We start from the raw sequence: 17888 nt of genomic DNA, 5'->3' as shown, positions 1-17888 counted from the left end.
GTGTTACTGGTTTTGGTCGGGGTTACTTGTAGGGTGTTACTGGTTTTGTCATGTGTTACTTGTATGGCTGTTATTGGTTTTAATCAGGGGATACTTATACGGTGTTACTGGTTTGGTATGGGATTTTGGTCTGGAGTTACTCATAATACAAGTAACACATACAAGTAACCTCACGATACAAGTAACCTCATAATACAAGTAACACCCTACAAGTAACCTCAAAATACAAGTAACCCTAAAATACAAGTAACCGTGCCGCACCATGTGGCTTGCCGCACTGAAAAACCTCTGCAGTGATTAAGATATAAAGTAGTGTAAATGGAAGTAAAAAGGACAAGAGCTGGTACTACACAAATTGAAGGTAAAAGGTTTTAAAGTGATTCTATTAAGCAATAAGCATAATGTACACGGTATAATACTAAACACTCGGCTAATCGTACACAATATCATCTAAATAAAATGTTTTTCAAGCCTTACTGGCAAATTAAAGTTAATTACTAACATTATTGAGTTTGTTGCAAATCTTATAATCGTCTTAATATACTAACACTGATCACAAAAACACGTGCTGCAATTATTTAAAGATTGAAATATGTGTACGTACACGTATTATTTTGTCGTATATGTATGTATGTAGCTAGCTACATAAGATTTCATTTAAGGATGTTTAATTTATTTGAGTATCTCCCTTACTAATTACAACTGTGCTACCACTACAACAATTGTTCATCATAATGAATTTTGAGCTGGAAATGAACTTCGTACTATACAACTTAATATGTTTAGGCCCTCTCCAAGTCACAATGGGACAGTCCATAGTGACTCCTTGCACACTTTGTACGCCTCATATTTTATATATATATAGCACGAAAATTAAAACATGTCTATAACATACATTATCTTTACATTTCTTTCTCACTCTCTCTTCTTTATGTATTTCTCTATGAATTTTCTCCATCAAAGTATAGAAAAGAAGTAACAATCGAAAGCAATAATGGTACATTCCAAGAAATTTCGAGGCGTTAGGCAACGACAATGGGGATCTTGGGTGTCTGAGATTCGTCATCCTTTACTGTAAGCCTAATTTTCGTTTTAAGTATATATACTCGTAAAATATTAGGATATCCTGATATCCACCTCACGAAATTATATCATAATTTATTTACAACATACAGAGTATAAGCTAAAAAAACTAGCCTTTGTATATATTTAATGTAAAGTTGCTCATTCATCATGATGGAATTATCGCATGTACATACATTCTAAATTTGTGCAATATTGCTAAAATGCTAGTTAATGGACCTCTCTAATATTAATTCCTTTGTTATGGACATGTTTCCTTTAATTAGGCAGGTTATATTTTTTTAGGGTGACATAAGTATACAAATAAAGTTAGGATTGTCTTCTCGTAAGATTGCATCTTAAATTATTAGAGGAAGAAAATAAGTGATATTGTTGACGGTCTTTAGGTAGGTAGGTAGGTATACATGTCTATTGTTATGGTTGAATCTTTTCAATGTAAATTAATATGCAATTAATACAATTTGTTAATCAGTGGATATGTAGTTTAATTCATCTTTATTGAATTTTGTTACATTATTACAAGCTAGTTGTCAAATAAATTTTTTTTTTCTTGCATGTGTCTTAATATATATTATGATCAAGTAAGAAGAGGGTGTGGCTAGGCACATTTGACACAGCAGAAGCAGCAGCAAAAGCTTATGATCAAGCAGCAATTTTAATGTGTGGAAGAAATGCCAAGACCAATTTTCCACTTTCTCAAAATATTAATGAATTAGAAGAGCTTAATTACAATAATAATAAGCTCAATTACAAGGGTAGTAACCCTAACTCCCTAAAATCATCTTCCTCTAACACACATGAGAAATTATCCCAAGCACTTCATGCCAAGCTTTGCAAGTCCAACAAGGTTCCATCCTCGTCTCTAACCTGCCTAAGGCTCAATACTGAGAACTCCCACATTGGTGTATGGCAAAAGCGAGCTGGTCCAAGCCCTAATTCAAAATGGGTCAAAACGGTCTCATTTGAGGATAATAAAAATATCAAGGTTGGTGATATTGATCATGAAGAGTGTAACAAAGAACAAGAGGGTCAAGAAGAAAGAGTAACTTCTCCTAGTATTGGTACATTTGGTATAGTTCATGATCATGATCATGTTCATGTGTTGGATGAAGAGGAAAAGGTTGCATTGCAAATGATAGAGGAACTTCTTAGTAGAAATTATTGCTCTAACTAAGCTAGTCTTTATGTAATTAGGTTTGGATCTTTTGGTTGTTATTTAGCTTGTTACAATTCAAGATATATGTCATAGTAATATATGATGCTAAGATAGTATATTATGTAAGAAAGTTCTTACTAAGTGTGAACATCTTCTACATGACTATAAATTGAAGGACTAGGGATGCAATATTACTAAAAAATTGAAATACAACAAATAAATAAATAGAGGGTACAATTATTGTACTTACTTGCATAGATAAGGCAAGTTTAAGATCGATTGGTCTTTATCAAAATGGTATGTACTAGGAATTGAAGTAACATACACAATAATAAATATTTATCGAGTACAATATTACATGATTTTGCAGAGTATTGGTTGATAAATATATATATATATTTTTTTTTTCTTATTTTTATGAACGAATATTTTACTGATCCCTTAACTTCACAACATTTACGTAAAAAGTTGTATTCATTCGTTAAAAGGAATATGAATACGAGTATATGATTAGCATGCCTTTAATTTGGGTGTGTTGTTTGGATATCATGAGATTTGAAGAATTTATGCTAATTGTTTATATGAATTACTACCTCCGTTACAGGTTATGTGCAACCATTTAACATAAAGCAGAGAGGAAAAATGTCTAATCGTTGCACATAACCTGTAACAGAGGTAGTATATCACATTGTTAATAATGCAAAATCATCAAGGTTATTGACTCATATATGAATTTATCTTATAGCATCACCCCAAGATTGCTATAAAAGTATCTTTGACAATTTTATTGTACAATCAGCAGTTGCGCAATACACTATGTGCATATTCTTGGATTATGATATTTGTGAATATTATATTCTCATATTTTTGGACCGTGTATTGAAATGTTTATTCTGTTAAGGAGTTGATTAAGAAAGTTCTAAGATCCGTCAAAGTGGTTAAACTTTAGGGAAAGTAATTGGTACAAACTAGTTCATCACAACCCCTACAAATGGTTACTACCTAGCTAGCTAATTCCTACACAAGAAATGTATTTATACTGCATAGTACTAAGTCTACAAACATGCATAAAATGTGAGAATATAGGTTTTAACCATGAGTAAACCTTATACATAAACTAAATATTCTCGAACATTTAACCGTACCTTGCATGTTTTTACCTCAAAAACTTTTACTTTTTAGTCTCATGCACATTTTATTCAATATCCTTTTTCATTAATCAACGTTATGATACATATATAAAACACATACATAGGATAAAATATAAACTTATGACCACCAAAATCATCGTCCAGAGAGCGTGGGATAGCTCAAGTGGTTAGTGTTTCCTTTAAAACTATTGTTCCATCAATCCATCATGAAAGTGAACCATATTGCATATTTATAACAATCCTTGATTAATCAAAACATTGTTTTAAACAATTACATGACCGTCCAAACATGAAATATAACATCATGCACCGCAAAACACCTATGTCATTTAATTTGCTTGATTATAAAATATCTTTTTTTTTTTTTTTTTTTTTTTTTTGCAATTTTATTTCAAGTATAAATACTTTCGAAATAAGGATACCCCTTCAACCATACTAAGAGCCGGTTATGATTACACTTTTTGTGTGCTATTAAAGGTTAAACATGTATGATTTGCTAATCATAAGCTATTGTAATGACAATTTGGATTCATATTGTAATGAAAAGTTTTAAATTCTTATGTATGTCGTTACTCCATTTTAATTTTATCATGTCCAATTTAATTAAGCTTATACATATATTTCATTAAATGAAAAATCTATTATTGTGTCTTCATCTTATGTGAATAATTAAATTATATGTGCTCATGTTAAGTAATGTATAATTTTAGTAATTTTGCTATTAACGGATTTTGATAGGATGACATGCATTTGGATCTTCTAATTCCTATTTCAATGAGATTATAATTGGATTGTACTCTTAAGCATGTCATCATTTTTTCTCCCTTTTGATAAAATTAAAAAAAAAAAAAAATTGAAAGAGTACTTGACTAATTTTATTTTAACATTTGTTCATTATTTCAAATCCTTCCTAACTCATGGCACCAGTATAAAAAAACTTATACTACATATATTCATAAAGTTGACCGTAAATTCTATAATGGTAGAATAACGTAAAAGTTTGATCAAGATTCAATTTAATGATTAATTCAATCACTACTTAAAAATGGAGTACGTACAAACCATACGGTTTTAAATTACTCCCTCTGTTTTTAAATACTTGCTCCACTTTCTTTTTCCGGCCGTTTTTAAATACTTGCTCTATTTCCTTATTTGGAAAGTTTTTACAATATTTAATTCATTTATACTATCTAGTGGACCCAACAAATATCATATTTTATTCATTTCATATTCTCTCACCTTCAATTTCTCCACTACTTATACTTTTTACAATTTTTTATTCTTCCACCAACCCCACTACCTACATATTTTATTACTTTCTCCAATTTCTCCTAAAACTCCGCGCATGGAGAAATGGAGCAAATATCTAAAAACGGAGGTTGTAAGAGCTAAAATAGCTAAACATTTTCTAAATCGACACATAATTTTGTCATATATTCTTAGATGACTAGATCAATATTATGCTTACTTCGTATTTTGAGGTATAAAACTTCATTAAACCAGGCTCACGTCAAAATAATGCTTGCTTGGCTCACCAGGCCCAATATATACACTACTAAATAAATATATCATAGCCCAAGTGTAGGCCAATGTTTATTGTTTTTGCTTCTGAAGTATAGGTTATAGCTAGTGTTAAGTGTTGACAATTTTTATTTTTTCTTAAGTAATTGTGTTGACAAATCTAATATCTTAGAGATTTTAGAGAGTCACGTATGATTTAATTTTCTAGCGCGCCTTGAAGAAGCTGACACGTGTACAATTTGAAAAAAGTAACGATGTCAGCGGTTATTCCTTTAATAATATTTACAGATAATTAATGAAAAAATAATAACTTATATGGACCAAACTTAATTTTGAAATTTAAAATGGAATTGTAATTAATTATTTGAAATGGAAGAAGTATAAAGTATTCCACTATTCTGATTTACATTATGTTCTCATTTATCTACTAAGTACGAAGTATATGATTTTATAAACAGTGTTAGGCTAAAGTTGATGGTTTTACTCCGTATTATATTTGAGTAATTTGACTTATAATTTTGTAATGTCTTGTTGTAACACTAGAAATATTGATTTTCTATCAAAGTACTCCAATATTTTATAAAAAAAATCACCAGTATTTTCCCAAGCTCTGGGCTTGTGGACTGTGGGGCCTGGCCCATATGGGGTTGGAAATATTGGATATTTGGATATGCTTCCGTATATGCTCAAAAAGAAATAATGTGTTCTCTTTTTAATTTAATCTTTTTTTTTTAATTACTTTATTTTATCCTTTGGTCTTATCTTGTTCTTTAATTGGAGTTTTGATGTTGAAACTATTTAGTTTATTTTATCTTTATTGGGGAGGGGGTAGATCAAGGTGTAATAATGTTTAATAGTGTGACATGGCAACCTACATCTTACACACACAAAAAAGGGATAATTTGGATTTGGATATAATTACTTCAATTTATATAATATACTATTGAAATACATATTCACTAGATGAAGCTCGTGTGATGCACGGTTTGTTAGTATTTTTCTTAAAAAATATTTTTCATATTTATGTGATTTTTGTTATTATATTAGCTTTAAAATATTCGATAAAATTCCTAATCTCAAAGATAATACTTTGTATTTAATTAATCTAAACTTTAGTATCTCATTCGTCAAATTTGCTTACATGACATTTGAATTATTTAATTGTAAAAGAAATTAATAATATCTTATTTAATTGGCTACAACTTAAATTTATATTCCTACATGGCGCACTAGGAAAATTAAATCCTACGTGGCTCTCTAAAAACTCCCCTCAAAATATATATATATATATATTAGATTGTATAGAAGATAAAACTTGATACTCGCATGTAGAATATGTCATAACATTCAAATAATTAACTTTCCAAGAAAATAATTAAAATAAGTTGAACGTTGTGTGAAAAAACAAAAATTCAACTCTTATATTAGGACAAAAATTTAGAGTTTGAGTCACAACTCCAACTTTTATAACTAACTATGATAGACTGATAGGTGATGATGTTACTAATTTATAACAAATAAAACCTACTAATCATGTAGTGGGATAATTACGAATGGATCGTGCATAGAAGATGAGTTAAATATTATGGTACGTTAAATTAAAATTAGTTTAGTTTATTAATACTTAATTGAGTAGTCGAGTAGAGTACTTGCTAATAAATAAAATCTATGGGGAAAAAAAAAAAAAAAAAAAATCCTTACCCCTTCAAAGATATATAATAGTGCCCAAGAAGTCAAAAGGAAAGATGCGTCCTTTATAACATAAGTAATTTGGTTGGATCGATATATTAATGGTGTACAGTTCATGACATACAATAATTATATCTATTTCGTGGAATCATTGACATTGCTTCATAACAATGTATTCCACTCTTTTTCCTTAGAGAATTTATGTTTTTATAAAAGTAATCAAAACAATCTAGATCCAAATTTTGTTGATAAAATTATATTAGGCACATTCCAAATCAATACCAATTACGGAGTAACATCTAACATACAGTACGGAGTATTGATTTTAAGCACAATTCAAAAAAATAAGTTAAATTAACTTCAAAAACAATAAACATAATCCTGAATTTTAATAACACTATCTATTTTTAAAAAATTTCCATAAGAACCACATAAAGCTAGTTTACTATTGGGCCAATAACTTTTTTTCATGTTAATGTTATATCTGGTGTGAATTATATATTATATTTAAGTAATATTATACTGAGAGTATTTCATCCCCATCTGTCTCAAATAAATTTTATGACACAATCTTGAATTACAAGTTGGAAAATATTATGTAATTCAAAGTAATAATGCCTCCATATATGCTACAATAATTTTGCTAGTGGAACACAATACCTGCACTGTATTGTTCTAACAAAACAATTTAAGTATCATAAATCAATATCTTAAGCATATAAAATTATGGTGTGATTTATTCCAACTTAAACAATCCATCTTATATATAGTCATGTAATCTAATGATGGTGAAACATTGATTTCATCAACTAGTAGAAGAATTCGTTTCATTATACTGAAAAACATTGAAACATTCTTGTGAAAAAAGCTAAATATTAAAGTATATTCCTCGTCGAATAAATAAATATAAATTCAATTCAGAACGTAGATCTGCATGACACATAGAATCCTCGTACGGAACACATACATACTTAAAAATAATATAACCCTCCACTTTCAATTATTGATGTCACATACCAGATCTTGGGGAAAAAATATCCTTAAAATATTATAAAATTATGATAATAGCAGTCTTATACTCATGATTAAGCTGAACTTGAGCCGAACACTCTCCCATAAAAGTCAACATCCGTTGCCAGAACATATCAAATCGAATTTTGAACAAATCTATCATTCAACCACTCTCAAAATCTTCTCTTCCTTAATCATAGAGACAATTAAAGTTCAAGCTTAGATCTAGAAAATTAAAAAGGGCCAAAAAGCCAAATTTTGAACAAAAAAAATGTGGGTTAAGAGCTCAATAATAAAAGATTCCTTAGTTGATCCAAGAATATACCAAGCAAAAATCCGGACCTTCTTGGGTAAAGTAAAAATGTCCCTTAATAATATGCTCATTGAGTAAAGTATAAACTTTCGTGCCTAAATAATATGCTCTTCAAACTTTCAACATTTGAATTTTTCTTTTTCTTTTTCTTTTTCTTTTTATTCATTTAATTTAATCATTATTTTTCTTCGTTGATGTCACTTCCTTTGAATAAATGCCGATTTTCTTTTTTATTTTATTAATTTTATATAATTCTTTTTATTAGTTGGTGGGGACAAAGTCAGCATATTCTTATGCCCTTAGAATTATACCATACTTATTTAATGAGCAAATGACGGTGTAATTGGCTCGACTCGGCTCGGCTCGAGCCGGTTTGTCCAAGCTAAGCTGCGTTTCTTGACTTTTTTGATTTTATTCTATAGTTCAAGTAACCTAAACATATTTTCCTCTCAATAAATGACAAAAAAATAATAATTTCAATGTTATTGTTTGTACAACTTTTTAAAGTATTGCTTGGATTTGACAATACCTTTACAAGTTAGTTCTTTGTATTCAATGTTGAGTTCTGAAAGCTGAGCTTATATCAGATATAAGCTGGAGTTCTGTACAAATGAGTTGCTCAAAAGATTTATGCATATTTTTTTCTTGGTTATGAATTTTATTCACGTTATTATTATTCTTAGTGTTATTGTATGAGGCTTATTTTCAGTCTAGCTTCGGCTTCAAGCGAAGCCGTTACACGAATAATGGATTTTTATTTTTATTTTGGCAAATATTTGAATAATTAAAATTTAATTTGTTGAATACTAGGTATTATTTTTCGAGTATTTTGATGATAAAAAAAAAAAAATTATAATTCGTATATGTTTTACGAGGGCTTGTAATGTTTTTTTTTTTTTTGTTGCAAAAGTGGGCCAAGCCCTACAAACAAACCGAAATAAAACTAGATAATAAGCCTAGGGGTGGTAACACCAACGACATCCTCCCAAAGAAGGTTCCTTATTTCGATTGGAGGAGCATCGAAATAAGCAATCCTTCCTTCAAGAACGACCCCAATGTTGGCTAACCTTTCCGCAACCTTATTACCTTCCCTAATGTTTTACGAGGGCTTGTAATGTATGATAGTGATATTGATTCAAAATTAGTACTCGTATTAAATACTATGTTTACAAAAAAATTGAGTGAGTTAGATTACGTTCAATATTTATGTTTATCTGTACGTACGAATGAGTAATATGAGTATTCGATTGGAAATTACATGTTATGATATTAAAAGTCATATTTTGACTCAAGTCGGCTTCAACATTGCTGACTTTAATCGAAACAACACTTTTTCTTTTTGAAATTAATACCCACTTAAAATGATACCTCTATTTTATGAGCTACGGAGTAATTTTTACAGATTTTAATTAGTGTCTATCTAGAACATATTATAAAATGCCCTTTCTTAGACATAATTTATAATTTCTCGACTATATTTTAGTTGCAACAATTTTTCACTTACTATTACACATTATCTTTATCTTTAATGATTTGTATTTGAGTAAAAGTATAGTAATGTAGGATTTTGTTAGATTAGCCTTAATGTATACTCCCTCCTAAAACTCCGCGCATGGAGAAATGGAGCAAGTATTTAAAAACGGATGGAGTACCTATAAATTTGTTATAATTTAAATTAATACTTAAAGGTGTGTTTTATTCAAACTTGGGTACTCAACTCTTATCAAAATTTATTTTTCTTGGATTAAAATTATTAGACGTTAGTAAGTAAAAATAAGGCGGGTTTTTAAAAAAAAAGTAAAAATAAGGTGAACGTAACAAACCCTTATGGTTATTAATGACTGAAGCTATGCATTAACAAGAATTGAAATAAAACTATCGTTGTTAAACATAAGTGAAGGAAGTATATGTTAATATTTTGAAGTATTGTACATGTGTGTTTGAATTTAAAGCACGAATCGTGTGTATATAAATCTAGTATATATGGTGTAAAGTATTGCTCAGGCCACCTTAAAATTGAAGTATAGTTTTAAATCAATGTTTCAAAAGGTAAACTTTCATTTACACGCAAATTGAAAATGTGGTGGATAATTGAAATTCATGCTGTTCTTTATTCAAATTCTCCTTTTGTCATTAGAGTTTCATTGTAGTTATTCATTTTTGTATTTTCAATTTGACCTATAATTAAACATTTAAACCTCATCCAAAGCGTGGACCATCGAGTTCTTCTTTTTGAAAATATGTACGTGATTATAGTAAAATTAAAAATGGCTCAAAACAGCAGTATACGTAGGTTTTGGACTAAGTTCATTGTTAAACTCTTATTATCAATAGCTCTAAATGAAATAAATGATTATATCAAGAAATTAATTGTATATATTGCACTGTGAATAAATATAATATGGAGTAGGCGACATTATACGTTCCTCTTTTTATAAATAACGTCATTTAAATCCATCTAAGATCCTTTTATTTTCGTATATAATACATTAATAATTTTTTATATAAATATGACTTTGAATATGCTTTATCGTGTAATTTAACATGTACCCATATAATATATATTTAATCTAAAGGTATCTATAATATATTGTCATCGTACGAAAAGTACAAGTCTTTTGAAGTCATACCTATGTAACTTTTTCAACGGTAGATAGAATATTCTATCAATATGCTAACAACATATTATAACATGGAACATACATATAGCTAGAATAATTATATTAAATTATAGTCCTATTTACTAGTGAAACTATCCATAAACTAAGGACACAAAGAAAGTGCCCATCCATCCATGAGATGTTTGCTTTTTCAAAAGAAGTCCACAAAAGAACACTAAGATTAATATATTTTAATAGTCCTAGCTTAAAAAAAAAATATACGTTACGAGAACAATTGCATGTATACAGCGCGAATATACGTTACGTCCTCTTATTAAATTAATATCAAACGTTACACATTTCAAAGGATATTCTCATCACTATACTGAAACGTCCAGACATACTGCTTACACTGAAGCAACTACAGATCACAAATCCATATTCTCGCATTACTTTTCAATTATAATACACCTTTGCTAAGATTTGAAGACAAGCACCCCCAAATTAAGCAAATCATAACATTTTTTAAAATCATGAAGAGAAGAAGATACCATAAACACCAAAAGCATATTCCACATGGAAACTTCTTGTAACACACAAAAATTATATCACACCACTATTCCAACTAACTAAACTAACCCCTCTTCAAGCCAAACTACACCTTACCTTAAGCCACCTCACAAAAGCCACTCTTCTTATCTCTTTATTATAATTAATTTAATGCCAACCAATTTATATTTTAATTTAAATTGAAAATAGAAAGGAATAAAACCAAGAAATATACTTATAACATAAAAGCATGAAATAAAAAAATAAAGGATATTCGCACGTAACAATTTCGAATATTCTACTCTTTCTTCCCTCCTTTCTTTTCTCTTCATACCGTTTATATGACTCTTACCTCCTCCATTTTTTCTCTCTCCTCTATTACCTTCATCTTCACTTTCCATTTTCTCTCTCCTCCAATAAACCCTAATTTTTCAAATTCGTGATTTTCCGACGTTTTTCGGCGACGATTTTGTGATTTTCCGATTGATTTTTGATTGATTGATTCTTGATCAGATGAAGTTTGGGAAGAGTTTGAGCAATCAGATCGAAGAAACGTTGCCAGAATGGCGAGATAAGTTTTTGTCGTATAAAGATTTGAAGAAACGGTTGAAGTTGATCGTTCCGAAGAATAATGGTGGTAACAATGGCGGCGGAGGTGGCGGCGGCGGTGATGAAAGCTGTAATGACCGTCCGATGAAGAAGCAGAGGATCGACGGTGAGGAAAGTATGACGAAGGAAGAGGTTGATTTCCTCAGATTGTTGGAAGATGAACTTGAGAAATTCAATACTTTTTTCGTAGAGAAAGAGGAAGAATATATCATCAGATTAAAGGTATAAATCAATAATTTTGATTATATTTTCAATTTTTTTGAAGTTTTTGGTTATGTTTTGATGAATTGAGTGAAATTCAGATGAATTTTAGGTTTTGAGTTGTTTATTTTGTGATTAGGTGCTCTGTTGAGCTGTAAAAATGGAGGAAAACGAAGCGTTTAGATGGAAATTTGGCTTTAAACTACGTCGTTTTACTGTTTGATTCTGGATAAACCTACTATAATCTGACTCTTTGCTTAATATGAAGATCTAATTGTGTTAAATTTAGTTGAGTAGTTAATTTTTTTCATGCAATATGTATGTCGTTTCAAGTGCTAGTAAATGTCGTTTTGCAATTTTAGTGACTCTTAGTTGATGCCAAATAGTAGGTCCCACTGCTAGTGGACGGTTATGCCAGTTATGCTATCAATATCCATACTTTAATGGCTTCAAAACTTGCCATCTGTTTACTATTGGTGTTCTGTTGCTAATCTTGGTTAGTTTGATTAATTATGACTGAAATTGCTTAATTAGGATTTAGTCATAATTAGTGTGATTAATAAGCTAGAAGCCTAGAAGTTTGTTAAATAATGTTGAAGTTGATACTTGGATGTTGATTGGTTTTTGTTTGTGTTGGTTTGAGTGTAGGAATTGCAAGACAGAGTTGCAAAGGCAAAGGTTTTTAATTATGAAGAGATGCTCAAAGTTAGGAAAGAGATTGTTGATTTTCATGGGGAGATGGTTTTGTTGGAAAATTACAGTGCCCTCAATTATACAGGTAGTTACCATGTCTGACTTTTACGCTAATGATTTTGTAATTCTTACTTAATCTTTAATGTTGCAATTAATTTGAAATGGATTGAGTACGAGATTGCACGGAAGTAGTGTAATACTAGTTAAGAAAGGTGCATGATAGTTAATAGATGCTTTATTTTGGGATAATATTCCACTCTAGAAGCTATTAATCAACATAATTGGTAAGGTTGCTTAATTGTAGATGTGAAATGATAGTTGATGACCTTGAGGTTGTCGCTTTCTAAGTTGGATATTCCATTAGCATATGGAATATAGTCCTTTGAATATGTTCTCTATGGGTTGACTCAAAGGAGACCTTTCTTGGGTCTCACAATAGGATTTCCCTTGCATTTTACTAGGTAAATATTTGTACTAAGTAGTCACTAAATAGAGATCAATGATGATTGAAGGAAAATAATATTGTTTTTAGATTGTGAATATTTCGTTATGGGTAAAATTGTGTGACACTATCACTTGTCAATGAGTCAACAATAGAATAGAAAAACTGATTATGTTTTCTGGTGTGCTGCTGTCTGTTGACTATGTTTATCTGGTTGACGAGTCTTCCAATATAAAAATATAAATAGAAAAACCTAAGCAAGTGTTATTATTGAATCATGAATATTATAATCGTTTTAATTAACTGACCTTTATAATATAGTGCAATCATAATTTACATTTATATCTTATTCGTGTTTTAAAATTAATATAAAAACACGTGTGTACTGAGGAGTAGACAAGGATCGTTTTAATATTTTGTGATTCGAATTTCAATTTTATTTGAAACTGTCTATTCACTTGTGTTGTGTTTAAAATTGATGCTGGTCAGACCAGGCACTCAGGATATGGTGGTCCCTGCTGTATGTATGTATATTATAAAATTTCTAGTTACTATTCTTGTAGACTAGGTTAATAGTGTATCTTTTAAGCAAAAAATGATGGGAATAGCGAGAGAGTGAAGATGGAATGGAGTGTAGCCTCTACTTATAACATTAGGTTTGATGATCATGCATTCATGCCTATACAACATACAAGTATTTGAAAAAAAATAAAAGCTATATCACAATTCACTGGTGATACTGTGTTTAAAATTGATGCTAGTCAGACCAGGCACTTAAATAGGATATTGTGGTCCCTGTTTTAGTGTTGTGTGTATGATTTATTATTTAAATTCCTAGTTACAATTCTTGTAGACTAGGTTAATAGTATATCTTTAAAGCAAAAATGATGGGAAAGTGAGAGGGTGAAGATGGAATGGAGTGTAGCATTTACTTATAACAATAGGTTTGATGATCATGCCTATACAAGATATTTGAAAAATTAGAAGTAATATATCACTTTTCACAAATGATGTGAATAAGATAAATCTACAATGTTCAATAACAGCCCACATATGCCTTGTAGTCCCAAATATGTTGGGAAAGACATTATTTAAGGATATACAAGACTTGTGGTTGCTAATTTGCTAGTATTGTTGGACTAGATCATGATCAGATTTCTCAGCTGCATCACAACCTGTCTTGATGTGCAATTCAAATGATAGAATAAAAGAAGGGAATCTTAAGGAAAAAATAAAATAATGTACAAAAAATTGAAAATTACTTTTTTCTTTTTTCTTTACAAAATCTTCAAGAAAATAAAGGTTCCTAATACTATTCTTTTTTCCCTTTTAAAAGCATGTAGCGTATTGTTTAGAAAAATTAGATTTCTACTGATTTGAGCTTGGACCATTTTATTTTTGATATCGAGAATCGAGATACATACATTGAAGCTTGTGCCTTGCCTTTGTGTATGAGTTGGACTGGTGGATGTTTCATACTTTCATAGCCGGGGTTAGTGTAAAGTCATGAATCTGCACTTCTGCTTCCCTAACAGAAATATTGGAGATCAAGAGAGTTTCAAGGTTAATAGTCCAAAGACTAGAAATTCTAGAACAAATGCCTTTTCTAATGACCTTATTTGAAGTTATTGGCCTTATGAGGTCACTGTTTTCTATATATTTCCAAGTACCTTGAACTATTCTTTGGACAGGACAATTTACCTAGTTTGCTGCTGAATACTTCCGAGTTCCGACACATGAATTACAATCTTGTTTGCTCACCGGGACATTTTTCTGTGACATGAGCTGATGAAATTTCTTTTTGACATGAGCAATGTTTCATGTCCATATTGCAAATCACGGTGTGTTCCATACTTTCATAGCTAACATAAATACGTAAATGGTCTGTCTTCTTGCTTGTTTCTGTGTGACTGTAGATTGCCTTGACTCTAGATGCTCCAATACAAGGAAGATGATCAAATTGTTCCCTTAAAATCTAATTTCTTACAAAGTCCTGTTGTGACTTTATGTGTGGGTGGCCTCTGCCTTCTGGCTTTATAGTTTGTCAATAACAGGATATGAACTTGCTTCTAGCTTCTTAAGCTGTACAAACTCCCTTTTATTTTCTTATTTAGCATTTTCTCAATCAAATCTGGACTTTCAATTGCAGGTTTGGTGAAAATTCTCAAGAAGTATGACAAAAGAACTGGCGCACTCATTCGCTTACCATTTATTCAGAGGGTCTTGCAGCAGCCTTTCTTCACAACGGACTTAATTTACAAGCTCGTAAAGGAATGTGAAAGAATGCTCGACCTTCTCTTTCCAACTGATGACGAGCCAACCACAGCCTATTCAGCCGATGGTGATGAGAGGTGCGACCCTACAACCAGTTCCACCAGCGAGAGTAATGGTCTGCTCAAATGTCCAAAGGAACTTGCAGAGATCGAGTACATGGAGAGCCTCTATATGAAGAGCACTATCTCGGCACTGAGAGCCTTAAAAGAAATCAGAAGCAAAAGCTCGACTGTGAGCATGTTCTCACTGCCTCCCCTGCAACTCGCTGGTGCAGAGGAGACATGGAAGAAGATACCTATTCTTGAACAAGTAGCCAAGTAGGCAGCACTTGCTTCTAGAGGGGACTAGGGAAGAGACGCTACTCTCGTCTCCTTCATGTATTTTTTTACTGTATTTTTTGTCCCTCGATCTCTTATGTCTGTCTTCATAGAATACTAACACAAAATGTAATACTACAACTTACTTCAACTACCACTAGCAGGTATACTAAGAGCATGAATTGTGCACTGTATGATAAGGTTTGTCTATCAAGTATACTAAGAGCATGAATTATGCGCTGTATGATAAAGATTATGTTACGCACAATGTACAAGTTTCAGAACAAATTACTTGTTGATAACTTGTCCATCCAGCTATAACTGTATTGTTTTAAGTCTAAACTCAAGCTTCTTACGCTAAACATGTCAACATCTAACAAGTCAAAACTCGAAACACCTGTGAGACGTGTTTGAAAGATACAGTAAGCTGTCGTAGGAGATAGGAAACACCACATAGCATAGCCGTGGTAAAATTTATTATAATTATATTTCGAAATGTTTTACGATACTTAGGTAATAGATAATCAAAATGATCATTTACGAATGTATAAGTTGTAAATTATGAGAATGACAACACAAGTTCATATTATATGATATAATCGCTGTCTATTATCTTATAAACATTGTGATTTGTGAGTCATTTTGATCAAGGGGAAAACACATCCACTAGCAAAACAATTTAATGAAATACTATTAGAAAGTAATTGATAAAGAGAAAAAAGACAATTGTATGGATAGAAATTAGAAAAGGGGAGAGAAAAGGAAAGACAAAAGGGAACTTACTAATTATATAAACATTTAATGAAAATTAATAGATGTGATTAAAGAGGGTTAGAGGTTAAAGAAGATTATTAAGAGCTTGGGTAGTGAATGAAGGGTAAAAAAAATTACTTCTTTTATAGAATATACTTTTAAGAAGGAAAAGAAATGAAACTATTCACACTTAACCGTTAAAGTTGAGTTATATATAAAGATGGAGAAGCCACTAAGGTGCATAGGGTGTCAGTTGACACCCAGTTAGAAGAGAATAATAAATTATAATAAATTCTTTTTCTTTCTCTTAAACATATACTTGTATACTGTTTTCAAAATCCTAACTACTACTATGTTATTAGTTATTAGTATTCATAAGTTATTGATAGTCATAATCTCTGGGTCGAAACCTTAAAATTATAGTTGCTCACTCACACATTTATTGCAAACATGAACTCGCAAATAAGAAGGAAAGGCGATAAAACTAAGAGGTGTTAGAGGTCATGTGAACATAAATATGGTACATAATAAAGGCACAAAAAGAACAAAGGGAAGATCAAAAGGATGAAATGATGTGATATTTTCGTAAACGCGTTACATACAAAGAGTTTAAAAAGAATCAAAGAAAAGAAAGAAGATGGCTTGCCTAATTGTCTATAGTATATTACGTCTCCCACTCGGCCACTCACTAATCACTATATATTTATATTCTCCCTTTTCAATTACGCATTACATGCACAATATCAGTCACATTAGGCCAGCTAAAAGCTTGCATTGCACCCATAAATCCATTTGCTGTTTTTAAGCAAACTTAAAATTAAAAAATATAAATAAAAAAAGTCAATAAAAGACATAATCCACCACTACTATATGAATGGCCCTACGCGTCTTCTATTCCTAAAAGTTTAGAGCATGATTAATTCCATAATGTTGTACTTCTAATATACAACTGATAAAACATAAATAATTAAAGGTATAAGTGACGGAGACAGGATTTTAAAAACGTCTTACACCTTTAAGATATATAATTGTAAGAAATAAGTATATATTTTGATAGAATGTCGGCCGACACTTTATTAAATATAGTATCACTGTATTGGTGTATGATTTCGGTTAGAGTATATAAACCGATCATGAGCTTTAATCACCAGTTTAAGTTTTTGGTTGAATTAACTGGTTCTTTAACATGCATATAGTATCTAAAGCCAGCATAACATAAAAAGGTCATTGTTTCAAATCTCATTCACCCCTATTTCAAGTGAAAGTTTTTACGTTGGGTATGAGGGACTATATGTGGTGCCCTTTGAAGAAATTAAATGTAATGATTAAGTCTTTTAAGTGTTTCGGTGATGATTATCTAGAGGTATTCTTATAAAATATAAATATAAATTAGAGACACTCTTAAATTACGAGTTTAACCCATGTAGTAGCTAAAAATGTAATATTTGTTCATTTAAAAGTGATCATTCTCATTCCATAATCAGTGCGTACGACTAGACACTTTTATTGTCAAAATTTTAAACCAT

At 30.7% G+C, this 17888-nt stretch overlaps 2 protein-coding genes across 2 annotated transcripts; both read left to right on the top strand.

Moving 5' to 3' along the window:
* Positions 1–906: 906 nt before the first annotated feature.
* On the top strand, positions 907–2348 carry LOC145634365 (ethylene-responsive transcription factor WIN1-like). Its single transcript, XM_081685784.1, has 2 exons — positions 907–1074; positions 1666–2348. The coding sequence occupies exons 1-2, from the start codon at positions 995–997 to the stop codon at positions 2255–2257; spliced, it is 672 nt and encodes a 223-aa protein (XP_081541910.1). The 5' UTR covers positions 907–994; the 3' UTR covers positions 2258–2348.
* A 9006-nt stretch (positions 2349–11354) lies between these two features.
* On the top strand, positions 11355–15853 carry LOC145635653 (SPX domain-containing protein 1-like). The gene is made up of 3 exons (XM_081686974.1): positions 11355–11904; positions 12532–12661; positions 15168–15853. Exons 1-3 carry the CDS (start codon positions 11587–11589, stop codon positions 15611–15613), a joined length of 894 nt encoding a protein of 297 aa, XP_081543100.1. The 5' UTR covers positions 11355–11586; the 3' UTR covers positions 15614–15853.
* The last annotated feature ends 2035 nt before the right edge of the window (positions 15854–17888 follow it).

This window comes from Chenopodium album, chromosome 6 (assembly GCF_948465745.1).
Source record: "Chenopodium album chromosome 6, dcCheAlbu1.1, whole genome shotgun sequence".
NCBI lineage: Eukaryota > Viridiplantae > Streptophyta > Magnoliopsida > Caryophyllales > Amaranthaceae > Chenopodium > Chenopodium album.
Note: the sequence above shows the minus strand (reverse complement) of the source record. Positions and strands in the feature narration are given on the sequence as shown.